Source organism: Crocodylus siamensis, chromosome 15, assembly GCF_052110815.1.
Source record: "Crocodylus siamensis isolate JL-2025a chromosome 15, ASM5211081v1, whole genome shotgun sequence".
NCBI classification, from domain to species: domain Eukaryota; kingdom Metazoa; phylum Chordata; order Crocodylia; family Crocodylidae; genus Crocodylus; species Crocodylus siamensis.
Window position 1 is genome coordinate 20,478,661 of NC_143409.1, and position 21,644 is coordinate 20,500,304.

General features: G+C 42.7%; 2 protein-coding genes and 1 long non-coding RNA gene across 3 annotated transcripts in view; 2 read left to right on the forward strand and 1 right to left on the reverse strand.

Annotated features, from left to right (window-relative positions):
* Positions 1–6,179, forward strand: part of MYEF2 (myelin expression factor 2) — a 29,966-nt gene extending 23,787 nt beyond the window's left edge. The window contains exons 17-18 of the mRNA XM_090028111.1: positions 1,743–1,958; positions 3,796–6,179. Of these exons, the coding sequence (XP_089884237.1) occupies positions 1,743–1,906 (164 nt within the window). The 3' untranslated portion in view covers positions 1,907–1,958; positions 3,796–6,179. The remainder of the gene's footprint in view (positions 1–1,742; positions 1,959–3,795) is intronic.
* On the reverse strand, positions 1,903–14,792 carry SLC24A5 (solute carrier family 24 member 5). The gene is made up of 9 exons (XM_090028110.1): positions 14,237–14,792; positions 13,358–13,537; positions 9,813–9,896; positions 9,620–9,723; positions 9,168–9,268; positions 7,753–8,033; positions 6,778–6,984; positions 3,393–3,494; positions 1,903–2,953 (listed from the first exon to the last, which is right to left on the reverse strand). Exons 1-9 carry the CDS (start codon positions 14,385–14,387, stop codon positions 2,625–2,627), a joined length of 1,539 nt encoding a protein of 512 aa, XP_089884236.1. The 5' UTR covers positions 14,388–14,792; the 3' UTR covers positions 1,903–2,624.
* Positions 14,793–15,921: 1,129 nt separating this feature from the next.
* Positions 15,922–21,644, forward strand: part of LOC149852214 (uncharacterized) — an 84,209-nt gene continuing 78,486 nt past the window's right edge. The window contains exon 1 of the long non-coding RNA XR_016439226.1: positions 15,922–15,960. This is a non-coding gene — a long non-coding RNA (uncharacterized LOC149852214). The remainder of the gene's footprint in view (positions 15,961–21,644) is intronic.

The following is a 21,644-nucleotide window of genomic DNA, read 5'->3' on the forward strand; positions in this document are numbered from 1 at the left end:
GACAAAGGACGGTGGTGAAACAAGTTGTTAAATAGCTTGGAGAATAGTTTATCTAGTTTAAATATTTATGTTTCTTAACTTGGGGAAATAAGCTCTTGAAACTTTAGTTATGACCTAGCTAAATACAGATTGTTTCTGTGCAGCCAAGTGGACCTGCTTTGTTTGTTTATGAGGGCAGTAACTTCCTTATTTGAAGAAAATAAAAGGATTTCTGCTTTTTTTGGCGGGGGGGATGTTGTGTAGATGCAGAATTGGTGTGGATATTCTGGTACAGTTGATTCGGAAAGTCTCTTGTCCTTTGGACAAATTTAGAAAGTGATCATAAACTTGTCTACCTATTAGTTTTGTATTTTTTTTTTTAGCTGTGTAGAAACAGTTGAAGTGGCACAACCTACCTGTATGAATGTAGCTACACAGCTAAAAATGTGCTTGCATCGAAAATGCTTATCTAGAGATTTAAAAAAGGTAACAGTTTATCCTCATGCTGGTGTCCTCCAGGGAGCATCAAGATTTGTTGTCTCAAAATGCTCTCTTTTCAGTGAAAGGCTAGTTAACACATATATGAAGTTAGAGTACTGCCTTTAAAATAAATAAATAAAGTTGTGTAGTTCAAGGAGGCTTGTTTTTATATCTGGTGGCTTGTTTGTATTAATACCTTAAGGTCTAATGGGCAATGTAGTATCATATCTTTTTAAAAAATTGTGTGTCAAGTCAGGGGTGCTTATGGAGGCATAGCATCCAGCCTAGAGAGCTCCTCATAGGTCAGGAAACTTTGGGAGAGCAGTGGAAATTTAATCTGCCACACCTTCCCTGCTGCTAAATTGTCAAGCTCTGGACAATGCCCCCTTCCCTTCTTGTATAGGGTGGCTATTATATTATATCATGTCTCATAACTTTCCCCATGTGTCACTCCTTTTACAGGAGTCAGTAATGTACAGCTCACAGAGCGGGCCAATTATTCCTATGCCCACAGTGGGGCTGAGCAGTGAGGAACTGTGCTGTGGCTGGTGAGCTGGAAGCTATGTTCATATTGCTGCTGCTGCTTCTCTCTGCCCTCCCCTCTAGTTGGTAGCTGTGCCAACGGCAGGGAGAAACTTCCAGTTCCCTGGTTGTAGAGCAGCTCCCTTCTGGTTGCAGCCAGAGAGTGTGGGGGGCTGGGAGAAGCAATGGCAGTGTAAGTGGAGCCCTCTGCTCCTGTGCTAGGGCCAGGAAGCTGGAATCTGCTTCCATGCTGTTCCCACTTCTCCCTATTCCCAGCCTGCAGCTTGAAGGTTGCTGGCTCCTGCTCTTTTTGGCTATATTCCATTAAGCACAGTGGGTTGGGTATCACAGTCTTTCATCAGACTGTGATGACTAGCATCTGGAAAGTTCTTGACAGCTCTGAATAACTGAAAGGGACGTAAAGCCCATCCTCCTTTTCCTTTTATGAAGAAAAGACTGTCCCAAAGAATACCTCCCCAGCAATTGTCAATTAACAGGTTTACCTTTCTAGAAAGTTAATATTTATTTATGAGGGTTGCATGTGTTATGGCAAGGTAACATGGTCCAAGCAGCAGTGCAGTGTTAGGATGAAAGCTCTGGTCAGTTAGTTAACAGTTTTGAACAAGATGGGCACAAGACTTTGAAAGGGTTCAGTTCCATTGATTTGCACATTTCAGGAAATACCAGATGCCTCTTAAAGTGGTTATCCAAGTTGGTAGTACAATTTAGACTAATAACTGCCGTTTAACTTACTTATTCAGGTCACGTAATGTTTGCAGAAATAAAAATGGAGAATGGAAAATCAAAAGGCTGTGGAACGGTCAGATTTGACTCGCCAGAATCTGCTGAAAAGGCCTGTAGAATAATGAATGGCATAAAAATCAGTGGCAGAGAAATTGATGTACGCTTGGATCGCAATGCATAATTTAAAACTGTGTTCAGGAACATTCCTATGTCTGTTTAGCTTCTCTATCCTAGTAAGTCAGTTTTAGTAACATTGTATGCTTACAAAAGCTGTAAAAACGAACTTTTAAATCCCACCAGCCTTTAACAGTATAGTGTTTAATATACTGTGATTCTTGTTAACTGAATCTTACTATGTTTGGTTTTTAAAGACAGCTGCCTGGTTTTTGGAGGCACTGAGCACCTGCAGGTCCCATTATGGATGGTGGAAGCTGTGGATGCTCTGCACCTTTGGAGAATTAGGCCAAGTGTCTCTAGTCATTCAGTTTAAATGAATGGTTATACTGTTTTTAATAAAATAAGCCATTTTCTCTGTTAATCTCAAGATTTGCATAGTGGGATATGTTTAGTGTTTCAGATTTTCCCCCATCCTGTATCAACATTGTAATGTAAAAATTTAGACTTTTTTCAGAATTTTGCTTTTATATATGCGTTGTAGTTGCACTGTTATTCTTGATTCTAAAAGAAAAGGGCTCCAAGTAGGCTGTGATGCTTTTTGTTCTACTTTTAAGATTACTTTTAAGCCATGGTTTAGAAGTTCTGTAAATAAGTTTTAGAGCCCAGAGGGAGTTTTGGATTTTTTTTTTTTTTTATTTCACTAAATGAAGAAATTGATCCTTACTCTCCTCTCTTGGGGTTTTTTTTATTTATTTATTTTTTCTTCAGTACAGTCACTGACTTTAAAATGAGTCATCACAGACTCTCACATGATTGTTCCCTATGATCCCAAGTTCATATAAAATTGATAATGTAGCAAATGCTAAGTACATCACTAGACAGACTGCTCCTAGTTTCTTATCTAGTTTCCATCCATTTAAATGAACTGCCAGAAAAATAAAAACAATGGAGCAGATAAGAGAAATGGCTGTGTAAGTCAAACCACCGCTGTTCACTTCCACAGGTGCTGATCTATCTACGAAAGCAGTTTTTATAAACCAAGGTACTCCTAAGCACAGCATATCAAATACATTGGATCCTACAATGTTAGACAAAGCCATGTCTCCTTTTCCTGCAAAACAAAAGACACTGATTAAAAGAGTCATCTTTTGTGCTTTGTAATTTTTTTTCAATAATTTCCCCAAAACCCAGCATCTGTACAATCACACTTGATAAAATAAGCTGTTCAAGTGGTCTGAAATCAGCTAAGCTGGGACAAAATAACTTGCATTAATTTACTGGTGTTTTTAAAGTGAACTGTAACACTTACTCAAGAACAGATTGGACTATTCCTAGAATAGCTTGGACAATTGTTTTAAACATTAATTTTGGAATCCATTGACTTCAGACAAAGTTTTGTTTTAGTATTAGTAAACCTGTATTATAGGCTCTTGAGCAGCAGCTCTGGCCTCCTCTGTGGACCTTTCAGAAGTAGTGAAATAAAGAATTCTTTGCCCTAGCATACCCCTTAAAAAGATCAGTGAAGCGAATGTGAATAGTGAAATCCTTACCTTTCCTAGCCACAAGCACACTTGCAACTGTGTCTGGTATGCTTGTCCCTGCTGCTAGTAATGTAAGGCCCATTACTGTCTCTGGAATCCCCAACGTTTCACCTGTAATGAATAAATAATATGGAGTAATATCAGATCTCATACTCAAAGTTTCACTTGAGGAAATAATGGAGGAGCCGTACTTGCTTGGCCAGGAAAAGAGGAGTTTATAGGCTATTTTCAAAAGGAATTTCCAGCTAAATTTAGATTTTGGATACATAATTTAGCTCCCTGAAATCATAAGGGATGTGTGTGTGTTTATTGCATTAGTTTTTACCAGTCAAAATTAATGTTTACTTATAAGTATAATAACCACGTTTTACTGCACCAAAATATATCAGTAACATGTAAAATTTGTTTCCAGCTTTCCATCTAGTGGCAGGAGGCCATTATCAACTGTTCCTGCAGATATATAGTAAGTTTTGAAATTTGGCTATTGGCACTCTCCTAAAATTCTGCAAACAGAACAATCTTTTCTGTTCTTTAGGCATCTTATCACATGAGGGTTAGATGTCACATGAAGCAGTAACTCCTTTAATCATTCAGTTTTGTAAAAAGCACATTAACTCCCTGGGGGGAGGCGCCTGGGAGAAAAAGAAAAACCTTTTTAGTCTTTGTTAGAGTACAGTTAAAAAAAATTATTGCTGTAAAACTTCAGTTAAATAATGTTTCATAGTTTTTTTCCAGTTGTTAGTTGTAGTCAAAGGAAACAAAGGGAAGAGTGTTAGATTACTTACTGGGTGTGAGTAATGATTTTAAAAGATTCCTATAGGTAAATATCAATTTTAAAGTAGAAAAACTATGTAATCTAATCTAAAATAAAGTAGCAGCACACTGTATTCCTCCCCATTGTACAAATAGCTATTCATGCATTTTTTTTTTTTTTAGGGCATTAACTGCTTATCTTCAATCTTGTTCTTCAGCTCCTTTAACTGGAACTAAGATTCAGATACAAATATTGCAGTTGTTTTGAAGCTATCCCTTTCAACCTTTAGGTTTGATTTGACTATTGAGTAGACGCTGTCTGTATTTGATTCTCTTTACGTAGCACTCGTAAGACTCTGGAGAAAATATGAAGTATTTAACAAGTTTATTCAAACTACTAAATAGTTTATTTTTATACATAGCTGTGAACATTGCTCACTACACTGCAAACAGCATCTGCTTCTAAAATGTTCTTGCACTGGGCTTTAATGCTTATTACTGTTAATAGTTTGATACAGTAATAAGTGAGTAGAAACTCATTTGATGCAGTGTGTTTTATCAATGAACTTAGACTAGACCAACCCCTGATTTGCTTACTACCAGCCTAACCTAATTAAATATGGAATTTTAAAGAAGTCAAAACTGGTGCTTCCCTTTCAAAGGGTAACATTAATATGAGTCTGTAAAATTTGTAATGGTACTTCTCCCCCTTCGTCTTTATAAAAATTCTATAGATTAAAGGAACCAACACAGGAAGATGATTCAAGATCACCCATTAAGCAAACAAGGCAGAAAAGTAATAGTTCATGCCAATGGGGAATTAAAGTATGAATGAATTGGCTTATGGCAGAGTATTGGTTTCTGGCACTCAAAGTTGCATGAAGATATTCCTAAATCTCAAGCTAATTTGATCTGTCTTTTGTCATTAGACTTAGCATATAGTTCTAGGTGAATTGCAGATCTAGGATAATGAGTGACTATGAAAATACATCCTGCTCTTGAGATCAGCCCCTTGAATATATGTAGTATTGTTGTCTTGCTCTACTACCAGTTCTTCTCTGTGTTAACCCTCTTGTGCTAATGCATGTGCTACATTCTGTTTTGTTTCACACTTTAAGTTCCAGTCTGGTTACACCTGTACAAATCTTGTGCCATCACTGTAACTGCAAAATCATTTTTATGAAAGAAAATTCATAAGAAAAGAACCCAGGGTTAGAACTTTAACATGTCACTAGAAGACATTTGATCTGGAAACAGACCAGCACCAGTAATACTTTCAATCTTTGTTCAGGGTGGTACAGTATCCTGAAGTGTTTGAAACTAGCATACATACTTTCACACGAATGACAGTTCCACCTAGCAGATCAGAAATAGCATTCACTGAAATAGGAATCTTTGAAAGACTCTTTTCCTTATGTACAATAAGGTACCTGCTCTTTTTTCCCCTCTTCATAAACAAGAGGAATGTTTTGAACAAGGTGTGAATGCGGTGAGTGCTGAATTCTGTACCTGTATATTAGAATATGAGACATACTAGTTTGCATCAAATTGCATCCACCCCTGTGGCAATTGCTTTCTTTTCCGTATTTTTTTTTTTAAAAAAGAGGAGTAATGCAAGGTAGGCTTAACTGTAAATAAGATGCATAAGTAATAAAATATACAGGTAGAGCTAGAGTGAGTTACCAAGGAGAGAAGCAAGAGCTGTATCCTTTTTTCATTTCCCTCCCCCTTCTGTTTTTAATATACTGACACTGTGGAAGGCTTGCAACTGTCCTGCTTGGTTTTTAAGTTTAGAAACTGGTTTCTACTGGAAGTAATTGCAGAACTAGGAAATGAGATTTAAGGGGAAACCATTTAGATTAAGAAACACATTTGCTTTTAGAGTTATCATTCCAAGTCCTATTACTGGAGGAAGAACCATGATGACTTGAATTTAGCAATTCTGTCCTTCCCCTTTTAAGATATGGACTTGCATGAACTTGCATTTATAATACACAAAGCTTCCAAGAAATGCAACAGTACTTGATTATTCTTGATTTTTTTTAATAGAAAAAATTAAAAATTTTAAGCAGAAAAGGGTGAACTCCAAATTTTCTTTTTTCCTTTCTTTTACAAGTCCCTCTCTAATGACAAATTTTAAGATGACTTGCTATTTTTTTTGAAAGTGTCTTCTTGAACTATGGAATTTGAGCATCTCTTCAACAACTGATATGCAAGCGAAACTGTTTCAAAGGTGTTAATAAGAATTATGGCTGTATGGAGGAAACTAATTCCAGTTTTGGCAGATAAATTTGGTAACTTTAGTTAAAATAACACCGTATCTAATGCTGTTTAAGATCTTAATATTGAAAATTTGTTCCTCTTGCTTCACTACTTGGTGCACTGTTTAGATGAGTTGTTTCTCTCCCTTCCTTGTTACAGAGCCGTATGAACGTTTGCCCATCGTATGAATGGAAAAGTTTGATAGTGCAACTTGGCTTTAGTTACAAAACTTTTTGCTAAGCTGAGGAAGCAAGTTGACTCTAGTTTGAGGCTAAGCTTTTTTTTTTTTTCAGGGAAGGGTATAGTGCTAAGCTGCAGGCAAACTGGCTTATTCATCAGATCATGTATTACTTGGTTTGAGAAATTGTTAACTACATACCCACAATTGTTACCATCCATACAAGGATGTATGTGAATGCAGAAATCCATGCTGCTGACATGAAAAATGTCACCATGAACCAGTTCCTCCAAAACTGTCTTCTACAATCTGGTATGGTCAAATAGAGAAGTATAATAATAGGAAGGGATAATACCCAGAGAATTCTCTTCATATCTGCTTCAGGCATGGTGAAGACACTTGAAGGATCTGTTGGAGAGAGAAAAAAGGTAACAGTTTTTTTAACTAGCCCACCATAATACCATATTTGCATGTAGATGGGTTTTACGTGTTGGTGAAAATGATGACAAAAAGTATATAAATATTCTGCCTAACTTAACTTTACCGGTGTGTGCAGCTCTGCAGATAAATCTCTGAAGTTCTCTCTCACTCCCCCTCCCTCCCCCCTTTTGCATTATGGAAAGGTGTACTTGAGTAACTACTTGTAATGGGTTTTCAAAAGATACTACTATAGTACAAGAAAGCACTAACCACTATCTAGTACTTACCTGAAAGTGTATTTTAGGAAACTGAAGCTTTCGTCATGGCTGTTGCTTACCCTCTTGACTCTATTCTCTAAACCTGCCCTTGTTGCAATATCTCCATATGTCTTAGTCCAAGTGGCTCTTATTTTTATATGAGTATCTTTCAACTGATAAAATGCACTATTGGTTGAGCAATATATCCACAAAGAATCCCAGGGAAAAACTAGTAACTATCCTTATTTTAGTTTGTTTAATATGGTATTGAGTATATGGTAACAATCAACTCCTTTTTTTTTTTTTTTTGGTGATTTAATACAATTGGAAGGCTTGGTTGTGAAGGGCAGGTTACCAAGAAGGATTAGTGATGTATAGAAACTCATTTACAGTTGTTCTGTGACCTAGAGCTTTTAAAAGCAAGTTGTCTGAAAGCTTAACTCCTTTTTGAGACAACTGAAAAAGCTATCCACTCAGTTGTAGAAGCTGTGTTTAATACCTTCAGGAATATCAAGCCCATGTAGACTTATAGAAAGTTGAGAGTAGTCTGATTCATCTTGAAAAATTCCACTATCTGTTCTCGACTGTCGACGAAGTAGTGGCCGACTCTCTTCCTTCCACCCAGTCAGTGGCTGTTGTTCAGCATTCTCTTCCATGGTGTTTGCAAAACAAGTGCAGCAGGGGCTAAACTTCTTCATAATATACTGATTAATTTGAATGTCAAAACACAGCACCAAAATGTAACATCCATATATCAACAACAAGAAAGCGCCTTCATACCTAGAATAAAAGTTGAATTTTACTTGGAGATAAGAATTTTAAACTGTTTTGGTTACAGAAGAAAAATAAGTGAAAACAAAGCCAGCTTTTATGCTCTGTATTGAAAAATATTCTAGATATGCAGGGACAGGTACTTTTGTATATTGATGCCTTACTGGAGGTTAAGTATTTCTCCTTTATCTTGCAGCAGATTGATTCATAGAGTAATGGCCTAGCCCTGTTAAATCTTATGTATTCTATAGTTGTATATCATCCCTTGGAGCTTAAGAAAACACGTGGAGTCAGTCCTGGAAATTATTCATAATGGACATACTTCCCTCTACTAAGTAGCAACAATAGTTGAACTTCAGTACTGCATTTCTAGTCCCAGCTCAGTTGCTGGAGAATACAGCAGAACCTGCTCTTAGAATGGAAAAACTAGACCATCTCTCTTCTGGTGTGGGTAGATGCATCTCCCTTGACTTCAATACAACTTTTTCTCTCTTTACACCAAAACACTTCACTGATTGATACTTGTATATCTGCCCTGCAAATAATTTGACCATAAAATTAATGGCATTTTTCTGGGTGCTTCTAATTCCCATTTCTTGAGAAACCTAGTCAGATTTTTGTCCCATATTGCCCATCTCACAGACTAATTTTTGTGGAAAGGAAGGAAGTACTGGCAAATGGATGGCACAAGACTTGCTAATGAGAGAAACCTCTCACGGGTTCAGATACACTTGTGGCCAGTATTAACTAAAAATAATTGAAAAGTTCCATGTAAAGTCAGTCCGATTAATAGCAGAGAGATGTTTTTTAGGGTTACTGTCCTGAATGGAGAGGCCAGACAAGGGAGAAACTACCTGCTCAAGAGAGGGGCCACTCAAACAAGTTCAAAGGAAATCATGTGGCAGCATATGTATGCTGGTGTTAGTTGAGATCTAAAAATATGTAGGACTCTAGGGATGTTAATAGCCCTTGCAAGCACTGGATTATTTAATTTCTTCAAAGCCAAGGATCTTTGATTTTATATTGGTGACTATTAAATCAGGCTACTTGAGGCCAACATTTGAAGTAAACAACAAATTTAAAATTTTACACTATCTCATGAATCTCCAGTCAGTATAAGTTTGACACTAGTGGTGCTCTTACCAGTAAATTCTGTTGTCAAATATCATTGCAAGGACTGCTGCTGCACTAACTGTATATGCCAGGCAGTCTCTGAACAGTGGCCAACAGGATAGACGTGAAGCCTGCAAAACACATTTCTCTCTTTGAAGCTGCTGTAATACTTTCACATTACTGTACATACTGCATCAATGTTCCTGTCTTATGTAATAACTTTTTAAACTTTTAGGTATGATTGAAGTACAATGATTTAACAAGTTAGTGTTTTTAAAAACTTTAATAATCTTTTTGGTGAGTTTATCTTTTAAAACTTAAATTTCATGCTGGTGTGTTTTTTGTGTATTTTTTTTTTTTTTTTTTTTTAAACTGAATAAACTTGACAGTTGTCATACAAAATTTGTTTTGTGGCTTTTGTCAATAAACCACAGAAAGACAGTTATGTAGTTTTAACAGTAATGATCCAAATTGATACGTACCATACTAGATAACAGTCCACAAGCTGCACAAATACCAAGAAGGTTATAGATTGCTGATCCAAGGATGGTGCTCACTCCAATATCTCCCTTTGTCACAAATACTCCTGCAACCAAAGTAGCACTTAACCTAATTTCCACTTTTTGGGGGTTTTAAGGGAGTGAATGATATATTCTGACCAGTCAGTTTTCTTACCTAAAAAAGCAGTGACTAATTCAGGAGCAGAGCTACCAGCTGCCATAAAAGTTGCTCCAGCAACATCCTGAGAGAGGCCAAGAGCTTTGAAAAGAAATATGAAGAAACCTTGTTAAAAGCAGAACAGTTTAACATCTTTATTTGTTCATGTATTAGAAACAAAATTCTGTTCTTTACATTACTTAATAGAACGTGGGAGTGGAAGGGGCTTCCTGGGCTATTTGAGGGCCAGTCCATTGTATTTGTAAGGAGAGAAGGAATCCCCCAAATCATCACTTTAAACCTAACCCATGACTACAAGCAACACCGCCAAGGGTATCTTATAATGGGTGGACAACCCCGACACGGGTGCCAGAGCATGGCACATGAGGCTGTTTTGGTCAGCACACCACAGCCAGCCTAGGCCCTGGGCAGTTGCTACCAGCCACGGAGCCTGGGCTGCTCACAGCAGGTGGCAGGGAGGCTGTAAGCCCCCATTGCCAGCAACCTGGGCTCTGTGACAGGCAGCTGGGAAGTTGCAACTGGTGCACTGGGGGCTGGAGCCCTGGCTTGGTTCCATAGCCAGTGGTGACTACATGCATGCCTTGGGGTACACATAGGACAGTGCAACCATGGCCCCTTCCCAGGCATCTGCCTAGAGGTGCACATAAACCCATAGTCAGTAACTTGGTGCAGCAGCTTGCCTGCTGTGAGCAGCCCAGGCTCTAATGGGTGGCAGGGGCTTGCCCAGAGCTCAGGTTGGCTGTGGCAGGTTGCCAGGAGGTTGCAAACCACTATGGAGGTCTGCAGAGCCCTGGCTTGACTCCAGGGTGTTGGTGGGTGCACAGGTGCCTCTGAGCAAACAGTGGGGAAGGGGTGGGGCTTGTGCTGTCTTGGTCCCTTCCCCACTGTGCCCTGAGGTGTGCATGTAGCCACTACCATTCACGGAGCTGGGCCAGGTCTCTGGACCCTGATGCAGCTGTCTGCAGCCTGCCTGCCACCTGCTGCAAGCAGCCTGGGTTCTGTGGCTGGTGGCAGCTGGATGTGTGCCTCTGGGCACATGGCAGGGAAGGGGGTGCATCCGCTGCCAGCAGTGAGGATCGGGCTCCTTGTGGCTCCCCTGTTGTCTGTTCCTGGCACACTTAAGTTGAGGTGTGGGTTGAGGCTGGAGTGTTTTTGCCACTGTGGCTAAAAATGTTGCTGATCACTGTCTTATAATTGTGTCATAAGTACAAGCAGGAGGAGACGTGGGCACTGCCTTTGCCCTTGAACTGCAACAACATGGAATTAAAGAAATGACTTAGCTTTTATAACTTGTTCTTTAACTATTTTGGGACCTTTGAATTAATCAGTAAGGCTAATATAAGCCACTAAAGGGCCAGAATTTTTTTAAATGTATTATTAGCTTTCAGTACTTTAGTATTTTATTTGTGATGGTGACTGAAATGTATTTATGCCTGAAATACTAGAAAGTGCCTGAGGTTGTAGAAGAATTTGACATGTGATCCTACAAAATGTTTCCAGGATCGAGAACTTAGGAGAAGCATGCCTCCTAATTCTAAAAGCATATTGTGTGGCTTAGCCCATCATTTACCCCTTGTACAAGTGGGTAAAGGGGGACCCAAAAAAGACACACGTTTCTTGCTAAAGTATTTGAGGGCGAGCTTAAGACTTTTTTTTTTTCCCTGCAGTCATAAACTGACATCTGAAACAGCAGTGCGGTACATTTATTTTACATATTTATGACCACGTGATCTGGGAAGGAAAGCCCAAGGTGGACAGAATCATGGGAAGGCTAGTTAAGTCTACTGAAGTTGATGAGTAATTCCATTAACAGCAGTGAAGATGCTCTTGCTATCAGTCTTTGAATGAAGGGTTCTGTCTGGAAACATTCATGGGGCAAGTCAGTTTCTTTCTCCATCAAAAAACTTTTTCCAACATAGGCAAGCATGGGAGAGGTGTCTGCTTAAAAAGGGTAAACTGAGATATTCCTTTCTTGCTAATGTTAACTGGAGAGCAATAAGCAGTTATCAGTTACTGTTTTGTAGTCTTTCCACCAGTCAATTTTTAAATCAATTTTCTTAGTGTTTTTTTAATAAACTAATGCAAAAACAAAACATTTTTGTAATTTTACTATCTTTGACATCTTAAGTTCCCTTTTTTTTTTCTGCCAATGAGTAAGGCTCTTAAGTGTTCACAGGTATTGGTGCAATGAATGAACGAAGGTACAATACAAATTAAATGGGGAATATTGTAGTGTACATGATATCAGGGACTTCAGCACGAGCTATGCAAAGCCACTGAGGTTCCTAGGTGCATACTCGGGTTGCTAGTTTGCACTACAGTTCATGCCTCCCTTTGCTGTTTTTGTTATGCTACTACCTTCTCTCTCTCTCTGTAAAGACATTTCTAGAATATACGTAGCTGTACTGTGAGGCCTAGTTAAATTTAAGACACCCTCAGCATTCTCTGAAATACAGGGAAGCATCTTTAAATAACTAAGATTTGGAATTTGAATTTTGTTTCCTTTTGTTTATTCTTCAATACGATATTGTATTTGGGATAAAGGAAAGAGGAAGACTAAGTCTACCCTAGTGTATATGCACACGTTTTGTTTTTTCCCCCAAGTGTTGGTATAGAAGAAAGCAAAATTTTTTTTTTAACCAGTATCCTGCTGCTCCCAAATAAAATTTACTGATTATTTTTAGCAGTTTAGCAAGTTAAGAACTTTTCTTCCCCTGCCATTTAAATGTTAGGTATTTCTTAATGCATCCATCACCTTAGAGCATGTGTGGCTATGTGTATACATATATAAAGTAGGCACTCTGCTCCTCTGGTGGTTGCTTTAATGTATATTGGGTGCTTCACAAATGAGAAGACCTAATAAACCATTGTGATTGTTTGTTTGGTATGACCTGCTGCATAACACAGGCATGGGACTAGAATCTCTTAAAATCTATTCTCTATTTAGAAGTGTCCAGTGATTAGCAAGTTTACAATCATTCAGGGTTAGTTGTTCCTACAGGCTGGTTACTGTCACTGTTAATAACTCATGCTCTATTTCAGGGCTGAATTTGTCAGGCTTCAGCTTCCATCCTTTGGCTTTCATTATACTTCTGTCTGCTAGACAGACAAATCCTCTGACCAGATGTCTTTCCTGCTTTATAGGCAGTTACACACTGAGTATACGCCACCACTTAACCTGTCTTTGGGAACCTAAATGGATGAAACTCCTAGTATCTTTCGTTATATAAGGCATGCTTTCCTATCTTTTAAGCACTCTTGTGGTTCCCTGAACCCTCTCCCGTTTGTCAACGTGGCTTATACAACAGGAATACCACTGATTGAATATGCTTGGCTATGTCCCCAAGATAATGGCATTTAGAGAGTGCATCAGATCCTGTTACCAACCTTAAATCTGCTTTCCTTGTACATCTTCTCAAGTAATCTAAACAAACTTTGCACTTTCTCCAGTAATTTCTGAATAACCACTGCGTTGTGAAGTTTTTCAAAGAGATCTTTCTTAACAACAGCTGTTCAATATTACAGAAGATTAGGAGACTTACATTCACTGATGATCTCAAGAGAAGGTAGGAAGTAACTGTCGCATACGATGGATACTGCCACGAACATGTACAGTACAATTATGAAATAGATAACAATTCCTCCATCCTCTCTCTCCTGTCGAGTAAAAAACCCTTCAGGAAATTCTGATGATGGAGAGAGGACACACTGCGTTTCATTTTCTGAAAAGAGACAGAAGCGTCATTAGGTATACTAGCACGTGGAGGACAGCCACAACTGACTTCTGGCCAGGTGGAAGGAAGGTTACATAAGAACGGCCATTGATGGGGTCAGACCCTCGGTCCATCTTGCTCCATCTCCTGTGTCTTCCAGCGGCAGGGAGTGGAGTCTGAAAGGAAGACTGGACTGAGTTTGCCCAGGGTTTCTGCTCACCCTGTCGTTCCTCTCCTGCTGGTGCCCTCTACCACTGAAGGTGGAGGAAGTTCCGATTTGGAGGCCTACCCCTCACTCCCACCATTTTCCTTTAATTGATAGCTTTGCTTTTAAACTTCAGAGGGGTCAGATGATGCTACCTGAGGCAGCCCCATGCTCTGCACCCACGGACAGCACCCAGAAGCTCCTTCGCCCTCTTATCCCCTTCTGGAAAGCCCCAACCTGGGCCGTCCCCGAGATTTCCACCCAGCCCCGACCCAGTCTCCTGGTGGTGCAGGGCCAACTTTCAGTAGCAGCCCCCCCTTTTCCAGAGATGATGATAATGATTAGTTACCATTTTCGGGCCCCCTTTCTATGTGGTGCCCCCTCCCCCGTACCCGGCCCCGATTCCAAGGGGCAGAAAGAGCCGTGTCCGAGGGGAGGCCCGCAGGCAGTGCCTGGTCCTGCCCCGGAGCAAGCCCGACTGAGCCCGCTCCCGCCCGGCCCACCTGCGCCCCGGGCAGCCCCCGGCAGCGGCAGCAGCAGCAGCAGCGCCGGCCCCGCGCGGCTCCTCCAGCGCCGGCCGCTGCCTCCCTGCATCCCGAAGCCGCAGTGCGCGGGGAGGAGCAGGGGCCCGCCGGCCCGGCCCGGCCACATCATGTGAGGAGGGTTTGTCCGCCCCCCGGGGGCCGACTGCAGCCGGGCCGGCCAGGCCCCCGCCCCTGAAGGCAGGCGGAGGCTGCCGCTTCACAGCATCCGCGCTGCAGCCGGCCGGGGCCTTTTCCTGGACTGGGCGCATGCTTTTGCGGGGTTTGTTTGGGGGTAACGGGCCGTTGCAGCCCCCGCTGCGGCGCCCAGCCCTGGCCTTGGGGTTTCTTCGGAGCCCAGGACAAGTTTCGTGCTCTTCACATAAGTTGTTCAGCCAGACTCAGAGCAACACAAGCCTCCACTTCAGAGCCAGCTGACTAAAAGCCTTTGTCTGAAGGCCTTTCCAGGCTGAAGTCATGTGTATAATTGAGGATTAAATAAAGACTGAAGGGAGCTCTTGAGGAGGAAAGCGCTGTACGTCCCACAAAGCTGCTGCTGGCTGCTCAGACGCGGGGAAATGGTTTCCGCTGAAACATTCATAAATGCACTTTTCAATAACCCTTGTGCTCCCGCTACACGAGGTGGTATTTTAAAGTGCTGATGTCCTACTTGCTTGCTGATTTGGACCAGGGTGAATGCTCACCTGTAGTTATTCAAGCTTATTTCTGTAATAAACTGAAAAAGCATCTTTTACTTCATTGTATTCTGATTCTTCTAAACTAGGAGGGCTTTCCCCTTGGCTCCTGGGCTGACTCTGGCCTGCAGGTCCAGAAATTTGATAGCAGGGCAGTGGTGGCAATTAGCACTGCCCTGGCTCCCCCACTGCCAAATTTCTAAGCCCCACTCAGGCAGGATTGGGTCCCAGCTGGATTAGCACCATGCGATGGATTGGGCCCAAGGCGTAGATCTGGCCTGTGGGCCAACCTGGCACCACTCATCTGGCTCATGGGACAAAAGGGTTGGGCACCATTGTTTGTAAACTTGTTTTCTTGCTTCCAAAGCCATGTAGCTTAGGTAATGTGCAAGCAACCATTGTATGGCAGATGCACAATGTAAGACAGGTTTAGTAATGCTTGGTGAAAAAGTACAGAGTGGTAGATTTTTGTCTTCTATAGTAAAATGGACCATTTCTCCAAATATCATGCAAGTCTCATTTGAATATGGAAGTTGCTGGCCATTACAAAATGAAATGACAGTCAGCAACTATGGCTCTAGATCACTTTCCAGCCACTCTGTCTCACGGTTAAAATCATCCTGACTGGTCTTTTCCAATGTAACAATAGTTATGAGGGCCAAGATTTTCTGAGATGGGTGATTTGGGGCCTCCCTCTGAGATCCTTACAGTGCTCCTCCCTCTTGCTTCTACGGGAAAAGATTTTCCCCTGAGGATTAAACAATTTTGGCCCACTGAGATTTGCCTGTAGGAATTTTTAATCTGTTTCCCTTCCCCCTTGCCCTTTCCCCCATTCCCATTTTTCATTAGGGGTGCATTTAAACCACAGAAAGCATAGTAGGACTTTTCAGAGCTTATCCTAATCCTTGTTTAAATTATTTAATTGCCTGGTTCTTCCACACAGGTCAATAATGGGGTCTTCTGTTACAAGGTATTGGCTTCATTGCCATTCCCTGGATCTCTTCCATAAAGGTAAGCTGATTGTTCCTCCACTATTAAATTAATGCTGCAGTACAATTTACTAATACAGTTTCTAGGAGATCAGAACATTTTAAAGATTAATCTTTTCAGTTCAGGTATTTTTATGGAATCTGTCTTTTATTGGATTAAATTACTTCTGGGTTTGCATGCAGCGTAGACTGGAATGTGTGCTGTAACTGGAGCAGAAAAGCGCTTGCCATGCAATTAGGAACTTGCTTAGGAGAATCCTTGAGACATGTATTTCAGCAGTGAGAGGTTGTCTGCACAATAATATTAGGGCATGTTTATACTGCCTACACAGTTCTCTTGAGGCTGCCACTGATACTTAGTGTTTAGGAACAACAACCTGTTCTTGCTCCACACTCCAGACCTGAAACTCGGGTGGCGAGGACACTCTGGGGATGAATGCCTTCCCCCACACCTCTGCTGTTAAATTGGAGCTGGAGATACTGGGCTCTGTGGGGTGCTTTTATGGGAGGAGTAGGATCTAAAATTGCATACTGGCATGAAATGCCATTTGGTGAAAGTTAGTGCTTTAGAAGGGCAGTGCTACTTGCCCTTCTAAAGGTGGGGATGGATTTGGACAGAAGTGTCTTCACTGGAAATGGGCAGTTGTGAAAGGATAACCTCCTTCCCACACTGTTTTAACAAGAAACTTCCTGGTAATATTTAGCAGTATTCTAGGAGTATATGACCACTTTACAGAGTGGAAACTGAGGAGGAAAAGTAAAGTAACTAATGCTAGGCGATAGCAGGAATCAGTGCTAAAGGTATTCCAAAAGTTCAATTGCTGCTCTCCCCATGTCATGCTCATATTATTTAGATCATTCTCTTGCAAGGTTAGAATAATTATCTCTTTAAGTGTTATCTCTTTCTAAAATAGCTGGTAGAATGTATTCTCAGTCTCTGCTACCCTGAAGTGCTCAGATGTTATGGTGAACTGGGGCTGTCTGACTGCCCTCGATAGATACTCTACTACAGTTCAGAGTTGAAATAAGTCTCTTCAGTATAACTCCATTATTCATAGTTTAAAAGATAAATATGCCATGATTGTCTGACCAAATATTCCCCTTTGTCAGCATTTTGTGGCTCACGTCCTAGATCTAGATAGATTGATGATATCCATTTAATATTCTTTTCCTATAACTGGGGATTTGAGTGTTGCTAACTCTTGCGATGTTTGCTGTTTTTCTTAAAACCTTAGCTTCTTGTATATAATTACATGAGACTCTCAGCTGTGCCCCCCACTTTTTTTTTTTTTTAACGAGTCCTTATAGTGTCATAGTATCATAGTGCTTAGGGTCAGAAGGGACCTAAACAGATCATCAGGTCCGACCCCCTGCCCTGGGCAGGAACAGATGCTGGGATCATATCACCCCAGCCAAATATCTGTCCAGCCTCCTCTTGAAAGACCCCCAAGGTAGGAGAGAGCATCACTTCACTTAGGAGCCCGCTCCAGAGCCTGGCAGCCCTACCTGTAAAGCAGTATCTCCTGAGGTCCAGCCTGAACCTTCTCTCTTACAATTTGTGGCCGTTATTTCTAGTAACCCCAGGTGATGCCCGGGGGAACAGAGCCTCCCCGAATTCCTGCTGGTCTCCCCTAGTGAGTTTGTAGACAGCTACCAGATCCCCTCCTAGCCTTCTCTTGTGGAGGCTGAATAGGTTCAGGCCCTTTATCCTCTCTTCGTAAGGCCTGCCCTGCTGCCCCTTGACCATGCGAGTGGCCCTCCGCTGGACCCTCTCAGTGTAGCCACATCTCTTTTGAAGTGCGGCGCCCAGAACTGGACGCACTACTCCAACTGTGGCCTGACCAGTGTCACAGAGGGGAAGGATCACCTCCCTGCACCTGCTTGTGATGCATCGACAAGGTGCGGTTAGCCTTGCTGACCGCTTCCTCGCATTGACGGCTCATGTTCATCCTGGAGTCAGCAATGACTCCAAGATCCCTTTCAGCCACCGTGTTGACAAGAAGGGAGTTCCCCAGCCTATAGGTGTGTTGCTGGTTCCTTCTCAGTAGATGCAGCACCTTGCACTTGTCTGTGTTGAACTCCATCCTATTCCTATCTGCCCACCTCTGTTATCTGTCTAGATCTAGCTGGATTCTCTCCCTCCCCTCCAGTGTGCCCACCTTGCCCCACAACTTGGTGTCGTCAGTGAATTTGGACAGTGTGCTTTCCACACCCACCTCCAGATCGCTGATAAAGACGTTGAACAGTACAGGCCCCAGGACTGAGCCTTGGGGGACTCCACTGCCCACATCCCTCCAGATCGAAAATGACCCCTCCACCACCACTCTCTGGGTGCAACCACCAAGCCAATTTGCCACCCATCTGACTGCATAGGCATCAGTGCCACAGTCACCAAGTTTTTTTAAGAGAATGCGGTGGGAAACCATGTCAAAGACCTTCTTAAAGTCCAGGAAGATGACATCCACCCTGACACCCTCATCCAGGGACTTTGTGATCCAATCACAAAAAGAAACCAGGACCTGCCCTCAATGAACCCATGTTGGTTGCCCCTGAGTGTTACCTCCCCTGCTGGGCCCTTGCAGATGTGCTCCTTGATAACTTTCTCAAAGGTCTTCCCAGGGACTGAGGTAAAACTGACTGGCTAATAATTGCCGAGGTCCTCTTTCCTCCCCTTCTTGTAAATGGGGACTACATTGGCCCTTTTCCAATCCTCTGGTACCTGGCCGATGCCCCACGAGTGCTCATAGAGCCGTGCCAGGGACACCACTATGACCCCCACCAATTCCCTCAGCACTCTCGGGTGAAGAGCATCCGGACCTACTGATTTAAACACGTCCAGCCCCTCCAAAAGTTTCCTAACTAGGCCGTCCCTGATCCTAGGCATGGTGGTGCCTCCCCTGGGTCTATCCGGAATTCTAGTGGGGGAGATGTCCCGGTCCCTGTTCAGGAATATGGAGGCAAAGAATTCTTTAAACAGGTCAGCTTTTTCATTTGCCACAATCATCAGATTGCCAAGCCTATCCCGTAAGGGCCTCACATTACCTGGTCCCTTCTTCTTACTTCCTATGTATTTGAAAAAGGACTTCTTATTATCCTTAATTCTGGTCACTAGCCCTAGCTCCATCTCAGCCTTGGCCTTCCTAATAGCCTCCCCGCAGTCTCAAGCAACAGAGGTGTAATCCTCCTTGGTGATAGCCCCTTGCTTCTACAGTTTGTACGCCTCCTTTTTTGCCCTCAGGCATCCCTGGATGCCTTTGCTGAGCCATGGGGGCTTCTTAGCACTCCTGCCCTACCTTGGTGCACATTTGGACTGATTCCCTTTGAGCTCAGAGGATCGTATCCTTGAGGAACAACTATCTGTCTTGGACTCCCATCTCATTGAAGCTCCAAGACCCCAATGCCTCTCCTAATAACGTTTTTTAGCCTACAGAAATCAGCCCTTCTGAAGTTGAGTACCTCTGCCTGCTGCTTGCTTTTACCACCCTGTGCTGGATAGTAAATTCTGGCAGGCAATGGTCACTGTTGCCCAGGTGATCAAGTACCTACAGACCCCTCACCAGGTCGTCGCCTTTGGCAAGGACCAAGTCCAGCAAGGCATTTCTTCTGATGGGACTACGCACCTCCTGGGTTAGGTGGAGGTCCTGTATCCCGGCTAGGAACCTATGTGAGCGGTCGGACCTGGCTGACTGCTCCTCCCAGCAGATGTCTGGGTAGTTTAGGTCATCCATGACAACCATATCCCTTGACTTTACAGCCTCTGTGAGCTGACTTGAGAATTCCAGGTCCAGCTCATCCCTCTGGTGAGGTGGTCTGTAATAGACGCCCACTTTCAAGTGCCTTTCCCCATGACCCCCTTGCATTCTTACCCAGAGTGCCTCATTTTTCCCTTCCTCTGACTCCATCCTGATCATTGAGGATGTGTATGGCTCTTTGATGTACAGTACTACACCCCTACCTCTTTTCCCTGCGCTGTCTCGCCTGTACAGCCTGTATCCCTCAATGTCCACTGCCGAGTCATGGGTAGAATCCCACCAGGTTTCCGTGAGCCCCACTAGGTCTGGGTTTTTGCTAGCTAGAGGAGGGCAAGTTCCTCCTACTTATTTCCCATGCTTTGAGCATTTGTGTAGAGGCATTTGAGGCCTCCTGTAGTGCCCAGGCTGCCCCCTTGTTCCTAAGACTGCCCTGACCCCTGTCACTTACCTGGGTACTACCTGTGTGTGTCACCTGGCTCAACAGCGAAGTGTCCTCGTGTTCCTCTGAGTCCCCGTCCCACTGTAAACATAGTTTAAAGCTCACCGCAGGAGATCAGCCAACCTGGAAGGAAAAACATGCTACCTTTTGGGGAGAGATGAAGCCCATCCTGCCCAAGAATGTCCTCTGTGCAGAAATACGGGTCATGGTCTAAGAACCCAAGGCCCACCTGGTAACACCAGCTCCAAAGCCGCTGGTTGACCTCGCTGACGCATGTCTCGTGGTGCCATCCACGTCTGCTCACTGGAAGGGTAGAATTAAAAAACACCTGTGCCCCTGTCTCCTTGAGCTTTGCCCCTAGAGCCTTGTAGTCTCTCATGATGCGGTCCGGGTTGCCCCTGGCTACGTCATTCATTCCCATGTGGAGGAGGACCATGGGGTAATGATTAGGGGGCCGGGTGAGGTCTGGGATCATCTTCATGACATCCTGAATCTGAGCTCCAGGCAGGCAACAGACCTCACATGCCATGGGGTCAGAGCGACAGATGGGCCCCTCCGTTCCTTTCAGGCTGGAATCGCCGATGATGAGGACCCGGTGTCTCTTCCTCTTGGTGTTCCAGTAGCATGATTATGGAGAGAAGCTTGAAAATATGGAATGTAAATACACTAACCTCAGGCAGCAAATTAACCACCCAAATTAACAATTTAATGCTTTTTAATCTTATGATTGGGGAAGATGGGGTGAGTTTTTGAATACTGAGGGTTGGCATTAGTGAATTTATGCCATGCAGCTCACCAGTGGTTGTGTATTTTACCTTTAAAGAACACTGTCAGAGAAAACGAAATTGAAGTGCCCAACAACAACTAGGGAAGAGGTAGAGTTGAAGAAAAGGCAGCTTAAGTCTGTGAGTTGGCCCACTTATTCTAGCTAGGCATGAGGTGAATGTTTTTCTTGACTATCAGCTGTGAAGTGATGGACAATATGGGCTTTTAGGTGGTCCATAATTAGGCTTGAACGTTAATATGTCCGTAAGTTAAATGGAGGAAGTTCCATGCTTTTCAGTTGTCCTGTTTGGCTGGCTGCCTGCCTGCCTCCAAACTGTAATGTAGTCACTATGGGTGAGTGAGAGGGTAACTTGTTGGCAGGCAAACTATGGAGTCATTCAGGCAACGTAATTAATCAAGAGGAAGTAGCTGTGGGTGGGGAGTCTTTTGAGACTGTACCTCTTCAATAGATGCCTCAGGGAGTTCAGTGCTGGAATATTTGCCATGTACACTTCCAAATGGAGTAAAGCAGCTACTCTTAGACCTTTGACCAGAACAATGTTTTAGATTTCTTTCACTTGGGGAAGCCTGCCTTGTGTAGACTTATTAAGATGACAGTATCCTAGCTTATGTTGCTAAGGCCACTTACAGTGCCAAGAAGGCTTGAAACTTCTTAGCATGATTTCTGCTTGTTTGCTCTTAAATGAAAGTTTGACTTATGGAGAATGCATAATCAATGGAAGAACCCTG